Raw genomic sequence first — 25,697 nt, forward strand, 5'->3', positions numbered from 1 at the left:
TGAGGCTGAYGGGGAGATCGGTGTGACTGTGCATCGCATGGCTAGGTGCAAGACCTAGTTTGTTTGACCTCTCCAGCCCCAAAATAATACCATAGCTCAGAAGAGCTACACCAAGTAAAAAGTCCTGTCCTAGCTGACTGCAAAGAAAGGGGGGGGGGCAAGAGAGGATGGAAAGGAGGCACTGAAAGCGAGCTGCCTCTTGTTGGATGCATTGATGGGAGGTGCACAGAATCCATTAGGACAGAAAAGTCATTTAAGGACCTGGACAGAGAGAGAGGTTAGAATAGAAAGAGGGTAGGTTTGAAAGAGATGGCTGAACCCTACAGATAAACTGAATTTCTCCRAAAACATTTACAGTATTTTTAAGCCTTAGGACTTTTCCTTCAGATTTCAACYGTAYRGGYCCTTAGCTGATGTATAAGGTACAAAGGGATAATTCCACAGCAGGAAATGCAGCTACAATGTTAAACATTAGCAAAAGATCAGAATCCCTCCAGTACCTCTTTTGAAAACACATCTCCATAAGCTGGTAGTCAATTTAACCAGATGGATTAAAAAATAAAAAATTGTTACAACCCTCTCCCTGCAAACCCCACAATTTTTCTTTACATTTTATGAGATACAGTATAATTCAGGATGACACCATGTGTAGAAAATTTTTGCTCAAAATTGAATATTTATTTAGTTTTTATATAAAACATATGCTAGTTTTATAATACATAATCCCTGAATATGCATAAGCTGCCAGAAATGTGAAGTGGTTATTACTGCAGTACTATAGAAATACTGTATAAGGAATAATTACTCTATAAGTAATAACTATGAACACTGATATTTCATAGCAGTGGACAAGTAGCAGCCTTTTAATAGCAGAAACTGAGAGCTGTAAGATGCTACTTTTTATCTAACTAGCATCTAACACATCTGCAGAAGTCCCTTAAGCAATACAAAAATAAGCAAGGTAAAGTAAATGCATTTCACACTGAGAACAGGCAYCTAGATACTGAATATCTACAGTACTCCTGCACTGCCCATTGACTTGCCCACCACTATGAAAAGCTTCATACGGATAAGGACAGCAGATTGCCTAGAGAGGGGTTGACAYCAGCCTTGCATGGTTTTCCTTCATCCCCATCAAAGTGCATAACTGGATGCCAGACACTCTTCTTGGACATCAGCTACGTACATACATGGGACATCTACATTTCACATTAGGAATTAATACAAAAATAAAGACTTAAAAAGATAAAATACTTAAATTAATTCACAGAAATTCATACAAATGGTAAAGACAACTGGTCACTGTGGATAAGATTCAGTTGCCTAAAAGCATAGTTTGGGTGTCATCTTAGAGGGCCTAAGGTAGCAAACCTGACCTTCATGCAACACTCCAGATCATGGTTCTCCCACAGGTCTTGTGTCCTATCTGCCAGCCCCCTGTGAATGTCCTGGGTACACTAGAGGGCCTAAGATGGCCACCTAAAGGCAAGGGGAGATAGCCCAAGGCCCCCACCATGACAACAATATCCTGCCCTGGGAGTATAAGGACATACCTGAATTTGTCTGTGTAAAAGCAGGGTAGCCAGGAAATTATCTAAGGAAGTCACTTGCGAAATTCTGTAACTTCTGCCATGAGGTAAAGACCTGCGCCACATGTTACCCAATTCTACATTGAGTAAGTTAGGTATCCGCCTTGCTTAAATGATGCACATTCCGAAACGTGCTTCAATGAACTAAGATAATATATTTTGTGTGATGGCTGGGGCTCTCTCCTCCCACACCTTTTTTTGTGAATAGCACCTTCAGCAAAACATTCTCACTGTGGAAAGTTCACACAACTCTGTGCAAACGTGGGCCTACAGGAGGTGAAGTGTTTCAATCCTGAGCCACTTCACCAGGACCTTTCAATTTTTGTAAATATTTACAATAGACAAAATCAGCACAGCAAAGTCAGCAGGTCTGACAATCCAGCATTCTGTTTAGACACATTTTATCCCTGCTTTAAACATATGGTGAATCAAATCCATGAACTTGATATATATTTTTTGAAAAGCCACAATACCAGCATTTTAATAGCRTGGCGTGCATTCATGAATGAATAACCAACCGTGGGAAAAAAAATCGGTTGTTTGTTAAGGAAAGTATTACTCTGGAAGATAAGAATGGCCAAACCTGGATTTTGCCAATATTTAACAGAAAAAAAGTAAAGCCTATCCACAGAGTGTCTCATGCTCGTTTCTTGTTTAACRTATCATTTCATTACCTAGTACTTATACTGCTTCCCCACTTATAGAGTGATAATTGAACATAAGAAAATACATAACATATAAACAATTTAAATGCTTAAAAAACATACAAGGCAATAATCTAGAGCTGTTTCAAATCTATGGAAAAAACATTAATTTTAATCATTAATGAATCATAGTCTGAAACTGCAAGTGTGATACATAAAAGCCAGTGCTGGGTAAAGCCAGAAAATATTCTTGATGAAATAGTCTGCAGTATTCTTTCAGTACTCAGAAGTCAGAAAGTCAGGTATATTCCCAAACAATGAGAAAATAGGTCCATAAGCTAGCTGACACTGAGTTAAGAGCAGAGAGATGCCGAAAGGGGCTTTCTAATCTTAGTTAAATTTTCAGCACTGGCAATTTGAAATAGAAATGAAAACTGAAGGGTTTGGGTCTAGCAGTAGTCATTTCTCTCCCTGCTCACAATACACTTTTAAAGGCCATTCTGCACCTAGTCCTAGGGACTGAGATAAATTCCCAAGGCAGGATACATACTTATGCGTCTTGGAAAACACTTAACTTTCTGTCTTGCAACATTAGATTGTAGAAAGTGTCCACTAWAGCACGTTATCAATTCATTCAGAGTATTTCTTTCAGGCTGAAAGTATAAGCATTTCCAGAAAAGTGAAGATAATGAGCACTGATTGCCAAGGGCCCTCTCCTCTTTTTGTTATGATGATGAAAAAGCAAATTTATTAAAATAAGCTACAAACTTAATAATGTTTCTTATCCATCACTAATTCTCACGTGCTTTCTTGGGACATCCTCAGATAAAAAGGGAGATAGGGGATTTTTGTGAGCCCCTCTGTTAAAGCACTGACACAGAAMATATCACAATGGACAAAGACCMCTACCAGGACCCTTTAACACAACAACAGCACCTTCATAAGAATGATTYCTTGAACTGGATCATTACATTTCTAAACTGAATATATACAAATAGATTATGGAGATTATACCAGTGAAACACTGTCCAACACATCAAGAAATTCTGAAGTACTCATGGTCATATTTTCCAGCTCCACATTTCTGTAGAGGCTGCAAAATCTTCAGAGCTACTCTGCTGCATTATGATCAGTCTTGGACCCTTTCAAACATCTTGTAAACACTTCCCTTAAAAATTGTGAAGAATTCCCTTTATTGTTAATATAACTCAAATGTTCCTACCTTCGGCTTTTGAGTCTTCTCCTTATCAGACACGTTGGATGGTTTTCTCTTCAACATGTTTAATTCAGGTTTATCCAACAGATGGGCAACTGCCTCTAGTTTGCAACCAAACTGAGTACRACAACACGTACTGCACAAGTGTACATCAGTTACAGCAGTTCCTCATTCTGTCAGGATGTGACTTCAGCCAGCCACTTTGCAGAATGGGTGAGCAAGCTGAAATAGTTGTTTGGGGAGGGAGTTAGGAAGGAAGAGAGGAAGTGACGGGGAAAGAGAAAAGTGCACTAAGGAGCATTACTGAAGATGGGGACAGGTTCAGAGTGAGAAATGCTTTAAGGGTATTCCCTTCGGTGTCACCAACAGGTCTCACTAAGACTTTGCACAATCTCAAGAAAATGAAAATCCACCTCTTCTCTCTCATTTCTCCCCCGCCCCGCCCCAGCCTTGTGGCACTAACTGCACCCTTCATTTCAACCTTTGCTGGAACTAAAATGTGAAGAAGTTGTACTGCTGTTTGAGCTTCAAGCAATTCTGTTTTCCAGAAGATTTGCACTGCACTATGCTACCTCATTGAGCTGTTCCTTAACTCCTCCCTTTCTTAGCTCTATAGCAATGCAGTAACTGCAGAGAGATTAAAGGACACTATTTTGCAGAAAAAGAACACTTTCTAAAGCCACCTTTATCCCCCACCCCCCATAGCAGAATATTTTTTGGCCTTTAACCACAAAATTTGGACACCCTGAAAGGCCACTTCTCAGTCCTCCACTGTCACTGATTTGATGGCAAAGTTAGAGGGCRAAGCAGCAAGTCTTACAACAAAGAATCAGAGGAGAATAACAAATTTAAGTCCTTTTTTTCTGCCTTTAAACACAGCCAAGAAGCTAAAAAAAACCAGTGGAGGTATTAAGACTGAGCTTTGAACTCATGCTTCATTCTGTTTGATATTATTTGCMAAAGTCAAACAAACAAAATGCCTGAGTATCCTAAAATCACTTATTTAATTATGAACAATTGCCCACAAAACCTGAAACCATCCCAGATTCCCTACTTTTTGCTGAAAGAGGGAGATGAATTCTCAATTTCAAACCCAAAACTTTTGAGTCACACATGCAGCTTCAATTAAATATTGGTTCAATGTTCTACAAATGGATCAAGAAAGCTATTTCAAAGTAAGCTGTAGAAAGAGCTACTGAATAAAATGAAAGAAAATCTTTGGTAAAATTTCTTTTTTTTTCAAAATTTTGGTAATATTTTTCCAAAATGAAAATATATATTTTTTCAATCAAATCTACTTTAAGTATCTTAAATTTCACACAGGTAAAAACTCTTTTAAAAAAGTAATAGTGGAGGTCTCTTGCACTGAACAAAGACTCACAAGCTATTCTGAGACCAAATACTCAGTGCACGTATCTCAGTAAAACTCATCTTAATGCCAGCCTTTTAATATTAGATCTGGTGAGATCAAACGTCAAGGGAAACTAAAACAAAAAAATATATTAAGTGAAAACCAAAAGAATTGATATTTGAAAGATGGTAAGTGATGCACAGATCTTATTTCTTAAAGTTGCCTTTCTCAATCCCATAAAAACTTTTAACTTTTTGAAACATGAATGAAGGTGACAGTGCTAGATAGGCAAATAGGACCTCTGCTGAAAAGCTCTCCTCTGCCACATGAATACTCTAGAGAAAAGACACTACTCATCAGATGAATTCTCATATCAATTTTCTATTTGGACTAATATTTATATATTTAAGTAAAGTTTTGGAGGCCTTCTTGGATTATGATGGATAGGCAACTGAATAGACTGAGACTAGCTAATGAAARAATAATTATTTTTTTATTAATAGCAAAATGAGGTTTTCTTTCTCAGACCTTCTAAGAACTAGTGGGTAGTAAGGGAAAGAGGAACTAGGATTAATGAACAAGACTACCAAATACAATGCAAGCTTATTCTTTGGGTTAGCTGGATTGCAATGGAGTGCATGTTGAAGCTTAACCCTTCAACTAAGATATTTCATTTCCCATTTTAATCAGAGCTACAGTCATTTATATAAGAGCTGATTTTTTTATTTAATAATAATGAACTGTGAGAGGTATATCTCTTTCATATATCTGATAATAACATTTGAGAAGTCAATTTAAATTTCATACCATAAGGAGGTTTTACCATGGATATTTAATCAACCTTTGTAATTCAGTAATTTAGGGCCATATGTTATTATAAAAGTTGTATGTATGTTTATAGTAATTAAACTTGATTATTTATCCACATACATGTACCATGCAGTATATTGCTTTTCTCTATAATCTGATCCAAACATCAGGTTTGTATTAGACTGTGCTGATCATTTGATTGTGATTTTCTGTCTCAGGCCACTGTTAAAATCTTCATGATTAATAAAATGGGAACTCATCTGAAGAGTAATATATGAGCTTCCTTTCTGTAGAATATTTATTGTTAAACAGGAAGAAAGAGGCCATTTCAAGAGATATAGTATCCACCCATATCTATTTCCTTTCCTCATCCACATATCAGAAAAATTATAGCAGCTTCAAAGCTGACCTGATTATGTTCTTGCCCTTGGAAAGTTGACCCACACACTAGTTTTAAAAAGTAACAAAGTGAATAAAAATCAAACATATATAACACTAAGTTCACTTAATTTAGTTAACCAATACATTTCAAAGAGGGTTCTTCTGAATTAAAAATTATTCTTATTAATAAGCTTGGTGCTAATATCCTCTGTATTTCAAGGTGATTTTAAAAGAATGAATGTGTGTAAAATTAAATTAAAAATTTTCCTATTCTGTGTTCTGTTAGACATGCTTACAGGGAATTTGCTCCTTTTCCTTCCTGCTCTTTGGGCCTGATCTGAATCCTAGTGAAATCAGTAGAAGTTTTTCAGCTGAATCTGATGGGGCTTGAATTCCATCCTAAAATACCTAGACAGTGCTGCTCTTCTCTCTGGAAAGTCTTATGTGGAAAAAAGTTTTCCACTTAAACATAATTAAGAAGAATCCATGAGAATTATTCTGTCAATAATTTATAAGAGGCAGCATGCATTATTATCATGCACTCAGTTTTTTTAAAATGGCACATGGATGGCCCTGGATACTTGAGTGCTTTATGTGTCGCCCACATAATATCAAATGCAGCAGCGATGCCATATCGCCTCAGCGGCTCCATCCAGTTACCTTACCTTGAATGGAGAGGTCACTTCCAGGAATGAAAGTGTAAACTTATCAACTTGTAAACTTATATACTTGAAAGGATATTCTGATAAAACCAAAAGTCGAATGGAAAGGAATGGTTTAGCATGCTGGTCATCTGTCAAAAAGTGAATGAAATGAGACACATTTTTTTTTCATATTAGCAACACGTTTCTTCATAGCCCATCACAGAAATCTGGCTCCCAGTTTAAATAGATACTGAGAGATACCTCTGGGCTGCCATTGCTTCCCTTTATGTTCAGCAGTCCCAAACTATGTTGCTCTTTTTTTTATTATTATTATTTTTATTTATTTTTTATTAAAGTAAGAATTGCATTTTGTAGTGGAGAAGGAGTCACTACTTTTATAGCCCTGCTTAGATATTACAAAAGTCTCAGAATAGCAAGTACAGCTGAGTGAATCATTTGCAGTGAATAATTTACTGAACAAATTTAGTCCTTATTTCCTCAAGGAATGATCCTGAGCAGAACACAATTTCCTCAAATGTATTAATTATGGGTCAGAACATGGCTAGATACTTCCCTCTCCTGGTCTAATCTGTGCCAGGGTCAGCCACGGTGACAGTCACTGTKATTTGCCAGTACAGAGCCTGTTCTCTCCATAAATGATCATAGCAAAGATGCTGCAGAAACTAAAAGGAACAAGTGTGGAAAAGTGAAGTTAAGCCCTTCCTCCTCTGCAGCAGCCCATGAAAGAAGCCAGATGTTGCAGGCTGGGCTGTCTTTGTAACTATTTAAAATAAACACTGACTTTTTTCTTTTAACTCCAGAGACTGAGGCTGTGATTTTCTATGAAGCTGCTGGGGAACAGAGCTGGATACTTAAGGTCCCATTTTTAAAACTCACTGCAAACTGTAAGCATTCAGTACTTAGCACTTCAAATTGGTCTGTAAAGCTTAGGGGCTTTTTTCATGCACCAAAGTGTGTAATTTCCTATCAAATAGGCACCCATGTGCTTTCTAACAGAAGAAAAAATGAAGAAGCTACAGAAACTCAGAATCTTTGAGAGGCAAGACAGGATTAAAGAACATTTTGAGCCTACACCCTTGCTTTAGTACAGAATTGAAAATCATCTTTGTCTGTACCCTGTATCAAGACTCCTTTCTTGTACAAAGTGTAATTCTTACAAAGCCTGCAGAAACTGGCTATTCAGCAAAACCAATAACTAAGTATCTCAAGTTTGCATCAAAAATTTGACCTTCTCTAAATAATTTAAAATCATGCCATACATTCACTGAAACAGCATCAGGGAACAACCACAGAGTAGAGTCCAAGTTTATTTAGGCCACAGTCAGGATGCAGAGCAGCAGGAATACCCTCATCGTGCAGAGTCTCTGAATGCTGGATTCAGCCACTCGGAGACTCTCAGTCTTCCTTCTCTTCTTGAAAAAAATAATTTTGTGTTTCTCTTCTCTCTTATGCTAATCCTTTGCCACTAAGGTCGACAGAATCACAGTGAAATATAGCAGGGGCAGGCTACAGAGTGTCACTACCAAAGCTCCCACTGAATTTAAAGGCATGTCTGGTACAAACAGCAGTTGCTACTGGATGAGTAAGAAAAACTCTCTCTTTGCCGGGCTCTCAGAATATGTCCTTGGCACGCTTCCAACATCTCCTGGCCTAAAGGGGAAATGAAGTACCAAAAAGTTATCTCAAACTTTGATCCCAACACATTCTCTTGTATTAACCTTAGATGAACAGATCAGTCATACCTACGCTATGTCAGGTTAGCACTAACACTAATAAAAATCTATACTATTGTGACAGAAGGATTCTCAAGGAGATTGGCTTTCACCTATTGAACAAATTCCTCTCTTATTACCTTGAAGACTAAGAGTCAAAGTTGTATTTATATCTTCTAGATATTCCTGTTGGGAAAACTGAAAGTCAGCAAGGTTGGTGTCTTGTAAAACACAGCCACTGGCTTATCCAGCATCTGTGTAATAATTTCCAACAGATATATGTGCGTCACTGGTGGTTTTCCTGTACAATTTATTGTAAGCAGAACACACATTTTACTAGCTGTGACAAATAACAGAAAGTAACTGGCAGGAGGATTCTGCTGTGAGTTCAGGTATGTGAACAGCACTCTTTCTCAGAGTGAATGTTAAAATGTCGTTAAAAGCTGYATTGCAATGTTAATGCCTAGAACTTCTCACTGGAGTCTGTTAGTGAGCCCTGGGATTACTAATCAGCTACACGAGCATTTTATCTATTTAATTTGCAGGTTTATACAGCTGCAGCTCAGCCTCCCTGAAATGCATTTACAAATAAAGAATGATTGCTGCCTTGCAGATCTATTCAGAAAGCCCAGATATGAGATTTTCAATAAAGAGAACTCACATAAAAACATATTTAGGCTGTGTTACATGCAAAACATGACACGCTTCATTCGGCATTTTGAAGATCACTTTAGCACGTAAGCACTGGCAACGCAGCAAGGGATTTTTTTCTAGGTATGTACATGATGTCTGCCTGCCTATCTCTGATTAGAATCAAGATCAGCAAAAGTTAAGTTCTGATTAACTGTAACGCGCAGCCTGCTGTCAGGAAACTCTTTGTAGTTTTAGCCATCTTTTGCCAGTAAACATCTCCTGCTGAATTTCTTCAGTGATGTCAAAATGCCAAGTTGCTGCACCACCGTAGCATTAGAACTGCTGTTTAAATGCTAACTTGAAAAGGAGCAAAGGGTAGTACACTCCGTATTCACTTGCATGGCTCCAAAATTTCATTTTGCTTCTAGTGGAAAAGGCTATTCTTCCTTTCTCCTTCAACATGGTTTCAAGTTGGTAAAAATCAAAATTTGGAAGTGATAGAGGGGGGACAAGATGGCTTTATTTGTAGTTGTTTATTTTCTTTCTACTCATCTACTTGATGTGATAGTCAATTGATTGATAGCCAGCAGAAACAAAAATGCTTGATTGACAAACTTTTGTGATTAGCTTCAAGCTTAGATTGATTTTCTTTTTCTTGAAACGCTCTGTATAGAAGCTTTGGGCTCATTTGTTTTTTGCTCAGTTGCAACACGTGCTTCAGGTACTAACAMTGGTAATATCTTCAAAATCAAGCAATAATGTGGGTCAAACTATTTCTATCAACAGACCTGCCAAATCTCAYGCAATGAGAACAGGACTCACACAACGGATTTGCATCTCACACTGGTGCATTTCTAGGTCTGAATCTCACTGTGTGAAGGTCTCTCTCCTTCTCTGAGGCCACTTGGCATATGCAGCTGGTGGCCCGACCTGTGATCTGCTAACCATCCACTGCCAGGGAATGCRGCTGTGGAGGATGGGCAGACTGCAGGTGGTGCTGAGCTCTCTCATGTAGGAGGAAAGGCGCGTTGCCCACCAGAGTGTGGCACTTGGGCCTCCCTGGCACTGGAGGGAAAACACCTGCCCACCCTGCATAAAGGCAATATTGGGGCCCTGATGTTTAGGTTTGGATCTGCCTGCCTGAGCTCAGAGTCGTGCAGGCATCTGGATGCAAGACAGCTCAGCAATGGCCTGCACCTCCTTCACTCGGGAGCTATTTGTARGCTAGTCTCTCACCCTTGGCCTTTGCCTGAGCTACCTGGTAGCTCTATGTGTGCTAGTCTTGCACCTTTCTGGTCTTGATCCTGGCTGACTTGACTTCTTAGCTTGATCGTGTACCAACCTCACTGATACGGGCTGCCCTGGTGGTCGCTGCACCCATCATCGATCATGGGTGCTGCCCCTAGCCATGCCCTGCTCAGTGAGGAGGCTGCCCTGCCAGCCTCACTGTCACTTTGGTCTCGCTGCTGGCCTCCCCTTTTGGGGCAGCTTGTCTTCGTTGCTCACCAACATGGAAATGAGCTGGGAGTGGCTCTTCGATTCAAGGGATTTGGAAGAACCAAGATAGATCCAGGCCTGCAAAAAAGGCTTTTGGGTTAGCTAGGCTCAAAGAAAGCATTTACCTTGATGGTAACAGGCTCCTTGAGCTTCACTGGGAGGCTTCAGGCTCAGGCTGAATAATCAGAATTGAATAAATTGCCTCAAGTCAGCTGCACCTCACTAACTGACTGGGAACATGCTCTTAGCCCATCACAAAGACGAAGTAAAACACATTCACATAAGGATTTAAGATAATGTGTTTTATCTCAGGCTTACTGTGGACTAAAAGCACTCACAGGGACAGTCATGGTACTTAACAGGTATAAGATAATTAATTATGTTTCAGTAACCTGTCTTGGAGGGCAGAGAGGGTGGAATAAGAAGTGTCTCCCCTATATCTGAAATCTGTGCTGTGTGGAAAGACAGATGCATACTTTGAATCTCCACAAACATCCTACTCTAGTCCTGAGTCCCCTCTGCCAATTTTGATTATTTTCAATGTATTATCAAATTCTTTTCCTTTTTCTTTCCCACAAAGTATATGAGCGTTTTGGCTCAATCCTTGCATACTACTTCTCTAGAGAGGTTTTTTATTACCTTACTCTTACATATCGGATCCTTGTTACTTCTCTTGCATACATTATCGTGTGTGTCTTTTAGGTCCTCTCCTTGCTGCTGCCAAAGAAAGCAGAGGTAGATGAAAGAACTACAAAGCTTTTCCCTCCAACTGCTCCATGATCTTCTACTGAGCTACAGACTGGAAGAGCAAACTCGAGAATATAGTCTCACTCAAGGAGTAGTGAAACTCTGAAAGTTAGCTTTAGGTATGTTAGTTTACAGAAAAAAAAAATCTTCATATGCATAAAAACTGGTAAAGACTGGTAAAACTGTGAGGTAGCTCTTCTAGTTTGGGAGGTTAAGGCTCACAAAAATCTTTGAATCACCTTTGGGATCAAGCACCCCTGTAAACTCAGATGATAAAATAAAATCACTCTCAGGTAGCATACACACAAAAACTCATTAAAATAATAATAAGAAAAAGTTTTAAAACCAAAGATCGAGGACTTAGAGAAGGCAGAATTAATGTTTTCTGTGTAACCTGAATCTCGCCCCTTTGCATGTATGTTTTATGATACAATTTTAATTGTGTGATTACTTATTGAACTTTCTCCACTGAATCTCTGATTCATTCAATGTGAAGGCTGAATCTGAATGGAGGTATCAGAGCTTGCAAATAAGCTGTTTGAACTTTTGCTCTCCTGTGGCACAAATGGGAATGTGTGTTCTTGTTCTTGCAATAACCATCTGATGTGCAAAATAACACGCTATCCCCATCTTGCAAATGGGGCCTGAGGCAGACAAGTTAAGTGATTTGTCTAGTATCACGTAGGAGGTCTACAAAAGTGTAGGGAAWTGAATCTGCATTATCTACATCCTTAATCACTGGATCATCATTCACAGTGTTAAGATAGCAGAATGTTGCTATGGAGTATGGGACTAGGGACCTATTTCTTCAATATAGTCAGTGCACACTAAGAAAGTGTGTTAAAATGTATTTGYTTTGCAGTTGACCACTGACTACAAGTACTCCTCAGTTTTTGACCTCATGGTTAGATGTGCAGAAAAAATGAGYGCATTTAGTTGCAAGTGAAGTTTGGGGAGCTGGACTCTATAATTTTCAAGGCTTTCAGACTGAAAAAGAACATCCTGGCTACTTTAAAATGGTCATCCAAAATGAATTGATTTTGAGCGCTTCCATTTGTCCATCTCCAGCTGTAGGATGTAAGCTTTATATATCTGAGGACAAGAATTGTCACAGCTGGCATTGCAGCTAATGCCCTAGTGCTCTGTCATAACTGAGAGCACATGTACTGCTGCATTGCTGTGCTGATTAATTTTTAGGTGGGTCATGTGAAAGCAAGGATGATCTGTGAGAAAGGAAATCCATGTATTATTAAAACACCTACACAATCCAGAACTAAATATAGAAGACACAAAAATATCTGCAATAAAGTCTCTCTCATGATCTTAAACTATCTGAACTCTTAATTTTCCTACTTCCCACGCACTGTTTGTCGTCATTTCTTGTAGCATATTTTAAAATGCAAGTTGTAAGTGGAAGTGAACAAGAAGTTTCATGTTGTTTAAGCTAATTAACTTGGTTCCTTCACAAAAATATTCAGCCAGATTTCTTCAAATGGATTACAGTGTAAGCACTTCCAACAAGAATTACGTTCAAGTTTCCAATTTGCTTTGCTCATGTATTAAGGAAGGTGAACTTTTTCAATCAGTTAAATGTCTACAGAAAATCAGTCCAGAAATTTTCATTACCATAGGTGAATTCTTTTCAAAATAAAAGGAAATATTCAGGTACCAGACATTGTCCAGTTCTTACTGAAAAGCCTTGTCTCTGACTTCTAATGATCTGTTCATGTACTTGAAAGTATCTAACTAGCAGAATTAGGGATGTGTATCCATTGTTTCACTTATCCCCTTATTTTTCAGGCACTATTCTTCATTTTTCTTGCAGTTCTTTTTCAAAGCTGGATAAAAACCCACTACTCAAATTAAATTTTCAATTTCTAAAAACCAGTTTGAAATTATACAAAACATGCCCATCCACCTCTAGCTTAAAATATATTTGTCCTGTCTTTGGAGAATGTCATAACAGAAGTACTTCTTTTACTGGACTTTAAAACACATTGATTATAATAATGCTCCAGTGCTGGAAGTCTTAATGGCTTTCTGGCATTGAAAATCTGCATTCTTCCACTTATGCCATTGCTGAACACTGATATGATGTGACTTTTCCTACATTTCTATGGGAAGGAAAGGAAAACAACACTACTTTAATTTAATCTGATTTATGAAAGACTTATTTCACAAATAGGCTTTACAGGAACACTCTAAAGCATACAGATACGACTTACCAGAGAGAATAGTTAGCCCAATCTACACTCACAAAAGAAGCAAGCACACATAGTCAGCTCCTGAGCCAACTCAGAAACTCAAAATGAATGTTCCTTCAGTGAAAAGTAATTTAAATTACTTGCAGAAGACATGGAATATAAGGCTTCGATGTGTGCCCTGCTACCTACCACCTATATATTCCTGTAAATTAACAGGGCTGGCAATAAGGATCCTTGAGTCATCTTAGGCTGTGGCTTCCTTAGCCCTACATTCAATCAAATCCTTACCAAATTAGTAATGTAGGTAGCACTTCAGCTTCATCAGGGACATTGAAGAAATTTGAAGCTGGGCTTAATTATATTCCTGAATAAAGATGAGCATGCATAAAAGGTATACTGAGCTAACGCAAGCAAAATGAAAATTAAACATTTTGACTATAAATGGAAAGCTTGTCACCGACTCAACAAGCATAAGACGAGGCCAAAATCAAAGTTTTAAAAGTGCATCTGTACAGAAGAAAAACTGTAAGACTCTGTGTACAGAGACAAATTGCATTTAAAAAGTTGCAGTCTCAGACAGGCAGATCCCAAGCCATTGATGATGGCTTTATTGGTCAAAACCTTCCCGGTAGCACCAGGAGCTAACGTGCTAGTGTTACACATCATCAAAACACAGCTGTGTCACAGCTAAATCATTCATTGGGATCACTGTTCAACCAAAGTTATAGATACTTCATATTGCTTTCCATGATGTATGGGAAGAAATAATAATTCTTTATAAATTTGTTAATATTAAAAACAAAGAAGAAAAATRTCAATTATAAAATACTGGACTGACACCACATCCCCTGCATTTTCAAAGCATAGGTATCTAAAGTAGCAGACAGATAATACAATTTAATTTTCTTTTGGTATGCAAAAGTGCATCATTTTGGCAGTTCTAAGGGATGCTAACAGGAAGTCATCCTTCCATTAGATAGTGTTTTTTTTTTTTTTTTTATCAACAACTGCACTTAGTTTAATTATATTTTGACTCTTAGTCATGTTTAGTGTAGCAGGTAGATTCCTTTTTTCTATTACAAATTCACATGCCATTTACAAAGAGAAAGTATATGAAATGCACAGTTTTCTTCGTGTTTTCAACAGTTCCATCTCCCCTTCATACTGCATTCCCAACAGCAATACAATATAACCTTTCATTTCTCTTTCCAGCTCTAGCTTAGCAGTACCAAACAACTATGTCAGAAACAAACCCATGAAATCTTGTGAGAGGAATTAAAATGTCCTTCTACAGCTATGTGAAATCATATTAATGATGCTGCTGCATTTCAAAATATCTTGTACTATAAATAAATTCCCTTAAATATTTTTCTTTCTTATATATACTAGCAAATACTAGCAATCCAACTGTACAGAACAGCCCTGAAATGTCTGGAGGGAAAAGTTTGGTATTTTTAAGCCGTTTTGCAGAGTTAGGTATGTATGCCACTAAGATTAAGAGACAATATGATACTACTCCCTAGACAGCTATAAAAATTTCAATGAGGTGTTAAAATCTACAACAGGGCAAGAGTTAGCATAGTGAAAAGTAGTGGCATCACATTTTCCATATTTTTAAGTCCTGTTTTGAGATTGTATGGTCAAAGCAACCATAGAGGAAGACACTATTTTTTTGTGGAGATACGTAAATCCAGCCCACAAGATGCCAGAAGGTAGCTAAAATCATTGCATGATGCAGAAGGGCAGTGGTGGGAATTCCATATCAACACAGTTCAACAGTGCAAAGATAGCGAGGTTGGAAGAGTAGAGGTTGAATCAGATCCTCCCAGGCACCTCTCTTCCAAGCATAAAATTTGATGGATGAGGGCTTGTGCTTTAAGAGGTGATTTTTACTCATTTCATGTACTTAACTACAGCAAGCAACAGTCAGCAGCTTCCTTCTATAATAGTTTCTTAAATAAAGGTCCCAGTGACAGGAAACAAAGTAAGACTCTACAGACACTGAAGCACCAGGTAAATGAAAGCTCTGTAGCTTAAATTCACTAGTTTTCCTATGTGTTTAGCTGAGTTCATACCTTGTGTGGTATTTCAAGAAAAATAAACTTTGAACATTCAGTCATGGCACTTGGCTTTTCATCCATTTGAGAATCAAAGCCATTCAAATTTCATTAGCACTTGCCTGCAACAGACAACACTTACGAATATATCTCAGTCTCCATCCCTTCACTGGACTTAAAATTCTTAATAAGTGTTCACAAGCTCCAGGACAGGGTTTGGACTGGGAAATAGTGAATGCCTTTGAATTTTACTTTATGTTAGATTTAACTACACTGCTGATCCTTCTTGCCTCTCAGTCCATGTAACTCCACACTCTGCAGTTTGGGGAGTGCTCAGGGGTTTCTAGTGATCTCTTTGCACTCAGGAGAGGTGCTCAGTCTGCAAAGTGAAAGGCTGAGCTGGAGGACTCATGGAGAGAGCCAACTAACAGGTGAACTTAGCTAGAATGTTATAAAAAGCAACAGGAAACTTGTTTAGGGCTTGTAAATCAAGATATGAAGATACAGAGGGGCAGCTGGGCACGCTTTCATTTCTTAGAAAACAAATCCTGTTTTCATGTCTCAGCCACAGCCTATCACCTGAATACTCATCATTATGGTCCTCACTACTTTGTTTACTGCCATCCTTTCAGCTGGTCTTCCACTCACATTGGCTGTTTATCAGACTTTTGCTTCTGTGGGGAAAGACTTTGGACCTCAGCTTGCGTATGGATGAGCGTGGCTTCCTTAATACCAGTAGCATAAGGGATTTATACAAGGTAAGGATATAGCTCCCTATCCTGTCACTGAAATAGGAAAAGTAACAGCTTTGAAAAGCACCATTTATTACTGAAACTTGGCTAGAATGATTAGAGCATTTGAAAATTGGTGTCTCCAAAAAGCAATCTGGGGATTTCCCAATTTTATTATTAGTGCTATATTTGTGCCAAATAAGAATTCTATATATAATTGCTTTTAAGGCATGCTCACGGTTCTCTCAACAGAAAGATGTAGGCTGAGGAAAGAAAAAAAAAATGCAGAAAACAGTCAAACAGCTTAAGAAAACTGCTCAGCCAGAAAGCCCATTAAATCCTGCAATGCATTCTAGTGCACATGAGCAACAGCCATCTGAAATGATGTGGAAATCTTTCCTTAACCATTCTCTGGGCTGAGCTGGATAAATGCAGCTTTCAGTTCTGCAGTATCTTTTGCTGAAGAAGAATATTTTTTGTCCTGTTTGTTCATTCCCTCTCCACCCACTAACCTAGATAATGGTGATTGATCACTGGTGCCACAATAGCTCCGATAACCCACACAAACCTGTAAGCAATATACAGTGCTTAAATTGAGAACCAAGTTGATCAGGAAACAGCAAGTAGCAATATAGAGTGTAGAATATAAGCAATCATAGCAAGCAAACAAGGCTGTTGTGGAGCAGCTAGGAAGCAGAACGTTTTGTACAGAATATGTCTGGAAAAGATGGGACAAGAAAATGTCCATAAAATTGCTGAGGGGAAGAGCATTTTGACAAAGAACTAAGTGTCAAACTATGTGCATCTACTAAGCAGTCAAAGGCAGACGCTGAGAATTGGCTTGTACAGCAAGAAAGCAAGTGAGACCAGGARGAGAGCAAAATGCCACATGGTCACTGAAACTGCAGAGAACCATGGCCATAATAGCAGGGCTCATGTAACCATCAGAAGACCGTAACACAGTCTTTACAGGAACACAGAGCAAATGAACACAAGATGAACACAGGCTTTGGCAYAGACAGTCATCTACAGTTTTCCCAACTTTTTCCATTCTACTACTATGTAATTCATCCATATAGGATTCAGATCAATCTTTAGAAGCTTTCTAACCTCCTCTTACACACAAATGGGAGAAAAAAAGGTATCTTGATCTGTAGTACCCTAAAACCTTTCTTTCACTTCATCAAAATCCCAGATCTTCTCTAATTCTGGGAAATGACACTCAGCTTTTCATTCTCACTGAATACCAAACACAGGCTGCAACTGCTAGACATTATCGTATTAATGACTAAATCCTTCTGTTAAACCTAACCATGCTTCTAACATATTGTGAGAAGAGAGGAACCTACTTCCCATAGATCTCTGCCTATCTGTCTCCAACAGGAAATTATTTCCCAGGCCCTCCCTTCTCCCCCCCCCACCTCAAAGAATCATTGTGGCATCCTACAATCACAATTTCCATATTACAGAGTTTTAGGGAGAGTGGATGAGTCAGCTAGTGAAGCAGCATGTTCCTAAATGTTTAAAACATTAAAGGAGAGGAGTAAGGGCTTTGTCTCAAGACTGTCCAAGACARTCTGGGAATCCTTTCTTTGAAAAGAAAGCTTCAGTTGGGACCCCCACTGTGTGCTCCACTGTGTGCTTCTTTCRGGCCTGTACTTTCCAAGGGTCCAACCCGAGATTTCAATGGCTTACGTAAGGATGCAAAAGTCTTATTCAATTGCAGAGACTGAAAATTAACAACAGAAGGCTGAAATATCTTGTATAAAAGTCAAATGGACGTGGCATTTCTAAGCATACTACTTTGTTAGAGTAGTGAGGCTCTTAGCATATAATTAACAAAAGAGTAGCTTCTAGTAACCACAAATTAAAAAAAAAAATACCAAAAGGAAGTCTGAGACATAGACAGCTGACCTATTTTCTGCAGGGCACAGCTTGAGGAATAAAAGAAGTATAAGAAACAATAACCTTTCACATTAGGGTCAAGTGTTTGTTAAAGTGGTGTCTGGACAGTTTTTTCTTGCATCCTCTGCCTGACTTTCAACTGATTCATAACATTACAAACACCTGGATCACTCATTTCTCTCCCCAGTGTTCTTTGTGGTAATATGCAACTATACGCAGCTATATGCAACACAGTAGTTTCTTTATCCAGGAGCAATTGTTTCTTTTTTTGCTAAAATAGTCAGTATTTCCTTACACATATTGTTCCATTTTTCTAAGGAAGAGCTACTTACAAATTACATCTCCTTAGGAAGAATATCAGTAACAATAATTTCACATGGCAATCTCGATGGACCAAAAAAAAAAGCAATGTTTTGTGTCGCCCATAGCAAAGCTTTGGCTAACCACTAATTATATTGTAAACAGCTGAACAATGCAAAAAAGTATGACCTATGTCTAAGTTAACTTTGCACAGAGCTGCAAACAGTGGCGCTGTGGCTATAAAATGGTAACGCAGCACATTCAGTTCTGTATTTAATCACAGGGCAGAAATACAGAACTGTAAAATGTTTCCTCATACAAGAAGTGGGGTAGGATGGGTAGGATTCTAATTGCCTCTAATGTCCCTAATGCAGAGACAGTTCGAGTAACACAGATGCCTGATGTGAGTGTGTGTGTGTGTGTGTGTGTGTGTGTGTGCGTGCGTGTGAGGGTTGGGGGGCTGGAGGAAGGCTAGCTGGAGGAGTTTGGTCAGTCTGCTGTAGCTGGAGACGGATGGCTTTTGCCACCTATTCTCAGTTCTAGTTTGGTGACCAGCTTGAATGCTCTCTGTCAGTCGTTTTATTCATTTAGGTATGATAAAAAACAGCAATATGAAATGCCATAAGGGAAGCCATGCAAAGTGCTGAGGAGGAAGAAAGGAGGAAGGGAAAGAAGTCAAGGGAAGAAACCGGGAGAAGGGAGTTAGGATTACTCATTTTTCTCTCTCTAAACAGTAAGCTATARCAAAGAGATCCAGGTCTTTTTCCTTATAATTATTGGGAAAGCACTACTTAATTAACTATCTCCAATATAAGATTTAATTAARGCTACATTCAGCTTTACATATGTTGCTGAAATGAGTCTGAATAATATTCATCCAAACTAGAGATTTCTCTGTCCCCCAGATGAGATCACCTCCAGTTTTTTTGTTGATGGAATGGGAAAATCTTGGACCTTAGTTTTGCATACATCAGTTTTACCCATTTGCCTCAGTTCATGAGATACCTACTAATATTTCATCACCATATCTACTCAGGCTATCTCCACATCATGTTGCAGCAAAGACAATAGAACAGCAGCCAAGCCAAGAWCAGCCAAGAAAATGAAATGACACTTTAGTTATAAAATCAGAAAGAGTACTATGGAGTAGATTGTTTTTTTCCTCTAATAAGTAAAGGAACATCAGAATGAACATCTGCATCATCCTCTATGTCTGATTCCCCCACAGCAAAACCAGCAGTGTCGGCTTTTGTTGATTCTTAAAAAGCAAAATTGAAAATCCAGTGTTTGTAATCTTGAATTGAGCCATTTGGTAGAATACAAATACAAAGAATGAGATATCTTGCCATTGCCTATAATCTACATCTGAAGAGACTAAGCCCACAGAGATAAATTAAAGTCAGAGAGCAAACTGCCCRTCAGGAAAGCAGATGGCAAAATAAACAATAATGCAGGAAAAAAAAAGCACTAAAGCTCTTGCTGGCACTTAATACTAACATGAGTAGGACAAATCTCACCAGGGTAGAGAATGTTAACAGACTGCTTGTGACAAAATGAAATAAAATTATTTGAAATTACACTTATGTTCTCGTAAATCTGACCCACACATCCATATTATTACTGTTTTACCCTAGGGCTTCAGCCTTTGTTGGGATGCTAGAAGTTGCTTTCATTAGGAACAGGCTTATGACAGAGCTCAGTTGTTCCCAGCACAATCCTGTTTCTACAGAGAATCCTATTTACTGGCARACAGGAGGATTCAGCCAACAGAGCACGGTCTCTTTGTTCACCACTCCCGACTTCTTTCTGCCAACACTCTGCCCCAAAGGTCTCTCTTCAGGAACAACTTCTCTGAGTCTGCAGTGCTGTGGCTCTCCACGGTTTCACTGCCGCACCCTTCTCAAGTTTTCTTAAGGGTAGTTCACTTTTTCTCTTTCCTCAGTTACAGCTCCTTCAGTCAATGCTTTAGCCTTTCTGTTTTCTATATCTCTTCCCAGGAAAATCTCTTGGGCTATATTTAGCTAGCCAAATCCTATCTTTCAGGTATTRCCTTCTGTTATGCCAGCTACCTAGTCATTTAATAAAGCTGAATGACTACTTCCCCSTATTCAAAAACGTGGTTGTTATATTGACCCTCTTCATCGCAACAATGCTCCAGGTGAGTGTACCTTTCCTAATGAATGCATATGATAGAAAAAAAACATATAAAAACCTGCTTGCTTTCAGCAAATACCAAAACAGGACAGAAGAATTTTTGCCCTAATGTCCCGGTTACTCAGGTCTCCTTCTGAACATTCAGCTAGCAGATATCTGCAGATTTTTCTCCTCCTGTGATTTAAATTCAGTTTTCTGGGACCTGGGCTTTTTATTCAGTAAGAACCAGCTCTGTCCCTTATCATAGTATGAAGGAACAGGCATAAGGGGAAAAGAGGCTACTATTTATCTCTTTTCTGGTATTCTTGAGTCAACCAGTCACTCTCCATGCAGATACCACTATGCGGAGTGCCAGAAGAACTGCTGTGTCCAGTGAGGAGAGTCTCATCACAGTGTTCACTCTTTGTGTTTCTCTCCAACTGACTCTTTTCTTATTTTTGTTTTTCTAGTTTTAATTGGTCMTTTTAAAAAGCCAGCAATTAAAACAGAAAAGCCTTCTTCAGATAGCTATCCAGAAAAATAACTTCAGATTGAGACTGAACTCTGCCCCTTTGCATCTGGCCCCGAGAACTTCTTGCTGCCACAAAGATAATTGCAAAAATAGCCTCTACCAGCTAAGCTGATTCAAGAAGGCAGAAATATCAATACCTCTTCAACCTCTGACATTTCTCTAAATAACTAGCATTGCAGTGACCTCTAGGGGCCTGTTCAAAGCCCATTGGCTTCATTGACCTTTACTGATTTCACCTTACCCTGGACTTCCAGAAAGTTTTCTAAAATTGGAAGGCTTAAAAAGTACTTAATGAGTATTTAATGCACAGATAAAATAATTCAGTGATCTGATGAGAAACAGAATGGTGAAAAGTCTTCTAAAACCATGCTGTTGGCATCTACATGCTTGAAAATGAACTATCTAAGACTCCTTGTGTTATCCAGTACAACAGTCACATCCATTCACCTGAAATCTAAATTTGGGTTATTGCATTTCATAAACACTTGGAAAATGACAGCATCTCAAAATCAGAGCAAAAAGTTTCCACTTTTTAATCATCTGAGCACAGAAGAAACCACTTACCCAGGAATACTGTAGATCCATATCAGTTAAGGAGTATGAGAGGTGYGGGTGATGAGAAGAACAAGTACAGTTTTCCCATTCTTCTATTTTTGAAATCAAGAAATCACAAGGACAGAGCTGGTTATCAGGAAATGGCTTCCAGTCACTCCACAAGTGAAATTCAGTTTCCGAATGGATTGAAATTGTTCCTAAGTTGTTTAGTCTGGAAGAGTAAGATCGGCCCAAAGAGGCAGAAATAAAATCTGACCTAGTCTCAGCCTCTTCTTTTCTCCTCACGTTGTCTTTCCAGATCTTCTTTTCCTGAGATTTTGTCAGTTTCATGCAAGAAGTTAGTGCTTCTTCATCCTCTTCAGAGAGATAAGCATCTTCCAATGTATCTTTAAAAAGGCAAATACTTCTGTTATAATATGGTGCAATTCATACAAAAATAGCTGATCTTTTTTTTTTTCTAAACAATGAAACAGCCAAGGACTTTGTAAAAAATAATAACAACTAATTACAAATAATAGTCATAATTAGGGAGATGGAAAGAATTTTGTATTGAGTCAGATACCTTAGCCAAAAGCAGGCAGGTTTAGCTCAGTTGGTTAAAGTGTGGTGCTGCTAATGCCAAGGTTGCAGGTTCAATCCCTGTATGGGGCTATGCTGAGGGTTGGACTAGATGACTTCCAGAGGTCCCTTCCAACCTTACCATTCTATGATTCTCCTTTAGTAAATTTGTTTTGTTCCTGCAGAAGCATGGAAGAGTATATTGGTTCTGCAATGAACATGAAATTTTGCTAATTAAATGTCATACTCCTGCAACTTTGTCAGAGAGCATGAGTGTGGTTTAAGTACTGGAAAAGTTTAGGAAGTTTTTCTRAATAATTCTGCCCCCTTCCCAGTCTGTGCGTGGAAGTTTTAAAGCAGTTGTTGAACTCTGAATTTCCTCATGTTTCAACTCCAACAATGATTTGGCTGGAGTAGTAGTTCATTAGGCAGTCTAAACTCATTTTGCAGGTATTAGTTTAAAAATAATCATATACATAAATACATTGCAYATCAAATGCATGCACTGCTAAATTAATGTTGGCAAAATGAGTTCAGACAAAGAACTGCTGCACAGTCAGATCAGTGATCTATAGAAGATTCATGAAAATAAACTGAATTCAGCATCAGTTAAAAATACCTGTGTCTTATGGCCTGAGGCAATCAGCTATGATGAAAGGCTGACTTGCTTATCGTACCACAGACCTTCTTGCAGTCCCAGCTGCCACTGACTCAATGATTAATACTGAATGTTACCTTTGCATTTGTGAGTTTTGCCTTCCTCATATGACACATAACACAAAACTGGGAACCACTCTAAAAACACACTGTTCCCAGCATATAGGCCCCATTGTTATCCAATTCTATTTAGCTAAAATCCCCACTTGTAAGATATACTATTATAAAACTCAAGCTAGTGTGACAGGAAACAKGTTTTTACACTATGAGGAAGTCAGCACTAAAGTGGTATCACAATAACATCTCAGCTGGGGTTTGGAGCTCATAGCTGGTGAATGACAGACCAGGACAGGATTGTTTATAATTATATTCAATATAGTGCCATTTGCCAAATGGTGGAAAGAATGCTAATACAGTGCTTCACTTACTGAGGGGGATCAAAACATGCTTGACATCCTCCAGACTGTGTGTACTATGTTTTTTGGTTCGGACCAATTTCTGCAATCGTTTTAATGTTCCCGTGGACTCTGYTTTATCATCTGGTTCTGTACCCTGGCAAAACACAGAGACATGAAAAGCAAGTAGTAAAAACTCACGGGTAAAATACAAGGGTAATGTTGCTTATTTTGAGAAGCAGAGAAGCTCAGTGTCAAAGACAAGCAGTTTGGATTACTGATTGAGAGATGATAAGGATCAATCATCTCTAAAATTCTTTAAAAGCTAGGTACTTGCTTGCTTGTGATCAATAGATATGAAAAAAGAAAAAGGCAAATCAAAAGAAGCATCAGATTTAGATCAGTGTTTGCATTGTGGCTTACATAWTACTTTTCTTTAACACCCCAATATTACTTAATGCTAGACTTAATCTCCCCRAAACATTTAAATGTATGCATCCATCACATTAATCAGGAGCATTTTAAGTATGCATAGAAGTCCTAGATTTGGTGAGCTATATGGGACTGTGTTCTGAAATAGTGATGCTTCCCTTAAATCAAGGCCCTATTTTCTTTCACAGATTGAATGACAGTAATGTGAATGACAATGGAAACCTGTTGTTATGTATTCCAGCAATACCCTATTAGAGAAACTCAAGGCTAGAGTTTTGTCTCCTAGAGCTAAGAACTTCATGAATATGCAGCCATCGCACACACATTGAATTCCATCAAACYAGTAGTAGTTATACTGCAAACCAGTCCAAAAAATTCTTGAGTTAGAGATACACCATTATTGGCCTCCTTCATAGCTGAAATAAATTAGCATCATTCCAGTGATTTTGATGGARTTATTCTGGATTCCTTCCTTAGCTAAAGACAGGACTTTAGAAATCCTCCTCATGATAAACACAGTGAATGATCCAKAAGCTCACATCGTATGTAGCACTTGGGCTTACTCTCTTTTGTTCTCAGCAGCATGTTAGGTTCCTTTAAGAAGAGCAGATGGGGTATAACCCTCTCAAGAGGGACTGCCTAGCCTGCTCTCTGTAGGTGCTTTGGATAGTAAAAGACAGGAGAGTCTGGGGAAGCAGCTGGCAGCTTGTGACTCATCAGACAGACAGCGACTGCAGTAAGGAGTGGTGAACATCAGCAGTGCTAGGAGAGAAGACTTTCCTAGGGGCCAGAAAAAGCAGCCTGCAGACTCTCCTGGAAACAAGGACTCTCCCACAGTGAAGCAGTAGGAAGTGGGAGAGTTGTATGTAAACATCTTTATACATCTCTGCTGTCCTTCCTAAGTTACAGTATTTTAGTTAGTATTTTAGTTTCTATCAGGAGTGTGTATTTGAAGTAAATCTCACAGTCATCCCCATAAAGTGAAATTTGGTCTCAAAATGCCACAAATTGGAGTCCTTTCAGAAGAAATTAAGATGAAAGATGCTCTCCAGAAGTCAACTGGTCATCAACCGATGAACTCCAGCTACTAATGTGCGGTCAGTACAGAGGACCTGAACACAGGCAGACCTCCCATAACGCACCAAGCATTCTGCTTTGAGATCCTCACATATTATTCCACACTAGCTACTAATGCAGACAAAAATAGGTGCTTTCAGTTTTTGCCATTTGGAGAGTTAAATATTTTGATTTACAGACCAAAAAGATGCAGCTTTTCTTGAGTTTTAAACYCATTCAGTCTTCTTAGGGAGCTTACTGCAGCCTAAGGTCTAAGCAGATCCAACTTAAAGCTCTAGTCAGCTTAGAGTCCTTTCACAGCTTGTATCTGACTGCTTAAGATCAACTGTGGGCCAAACCCAAAGATCCATAAATTAAGTATGTTCTGATTGGAATTTCAAGCCCCTCCTCTTCCCCTCCAAACTGAGGGTGGTAAGACTGCMGTTTTGGCTTACCTAAAGATAGAAATGGAGGTGTACATTTTTCAGTCTCCCATTGTGATGTGTCATTGCAAAATAAATCACAGTGAATGAAAAATGCTAACATTGCTCTGTTAGATGAGAACTCTTGCAGCAATAATCATTTGTTCATTTAAAAGTAAYTATACAAAGGCAACATGAAGACTTTGAGTTATGATCTGGATTTCTATCATGCAGACATCAAGATGAAASAAGATGATCTATTCAGATAATTTTATTAATGGTAAACTATAATCCTCTTTACTTTAAAACACTTAATGGGGAGAATCTATTGTTAATTAAATGTCATATGTGCCTAAATAATAACTATAGTAACTATCTTTTATGGAGAAAAAAGCTCATGAAATGTCAATTAGTGATGGGACAACTTTTAAATTTACAGCATTTTATTTTGGTTTATGTAAGTATTCAAATTCAGAAGTTTAACTGCATATCCAAACAGAGGTAAAACATTCTTT

The 25,697-nt window shown here is 38.4% G+C and overlaps 1 protein-coding gene across 2 annotated transcripts in view; it reads right to left on the bottom strand.

Moving 5' to 3' along the window:
• Positions 1 to 25,697, bottom strand: part of SAMSN1 (SAM domain, SH3 domain and nuclear localization signals 1) — a 155,009-nt gene that overhangs the window by 32,562 nt on the left and 96,750 nt on the right. Inside the window, exons 8-9 of one of the 2 annotated variants that reach the window (XM_085318905.1) lie at positions 23,306 to 23,429; positions 21,672 to 22,048 (exon numbers count right to left, since the gene is read on the bottom strand). In XM_085318905.1, the coding sequence (XP_085175031.1) occupies positions 21,672 to 22,048; positions 23,306 to 23,429 (501 nt within the window). Of the gene's footprint in view, positions 1 to 3,455; positions 3,551 to 21,671; positions 22,049 to 23,305; positions 23,430 to 25,697 lie in introns of those variants that run through there. The other variant, XM_085318904.1, reaches the window with a different exon arrangement.

This window comes from Rhea americana, unplaced genomic scaffold, assembly GCF_003343005.1.
Source record: "Rhea americana isolate MKP2758 unplaced genomic scaffold, rheAme1 scaffold_56, whole genome shotgun sequence".
Taxonomy (NCBI): Eukaryota; Metazoa; Chordata; class Aves; order Rheiformes; family Rheidae; genus Rhea; species Rhea americana.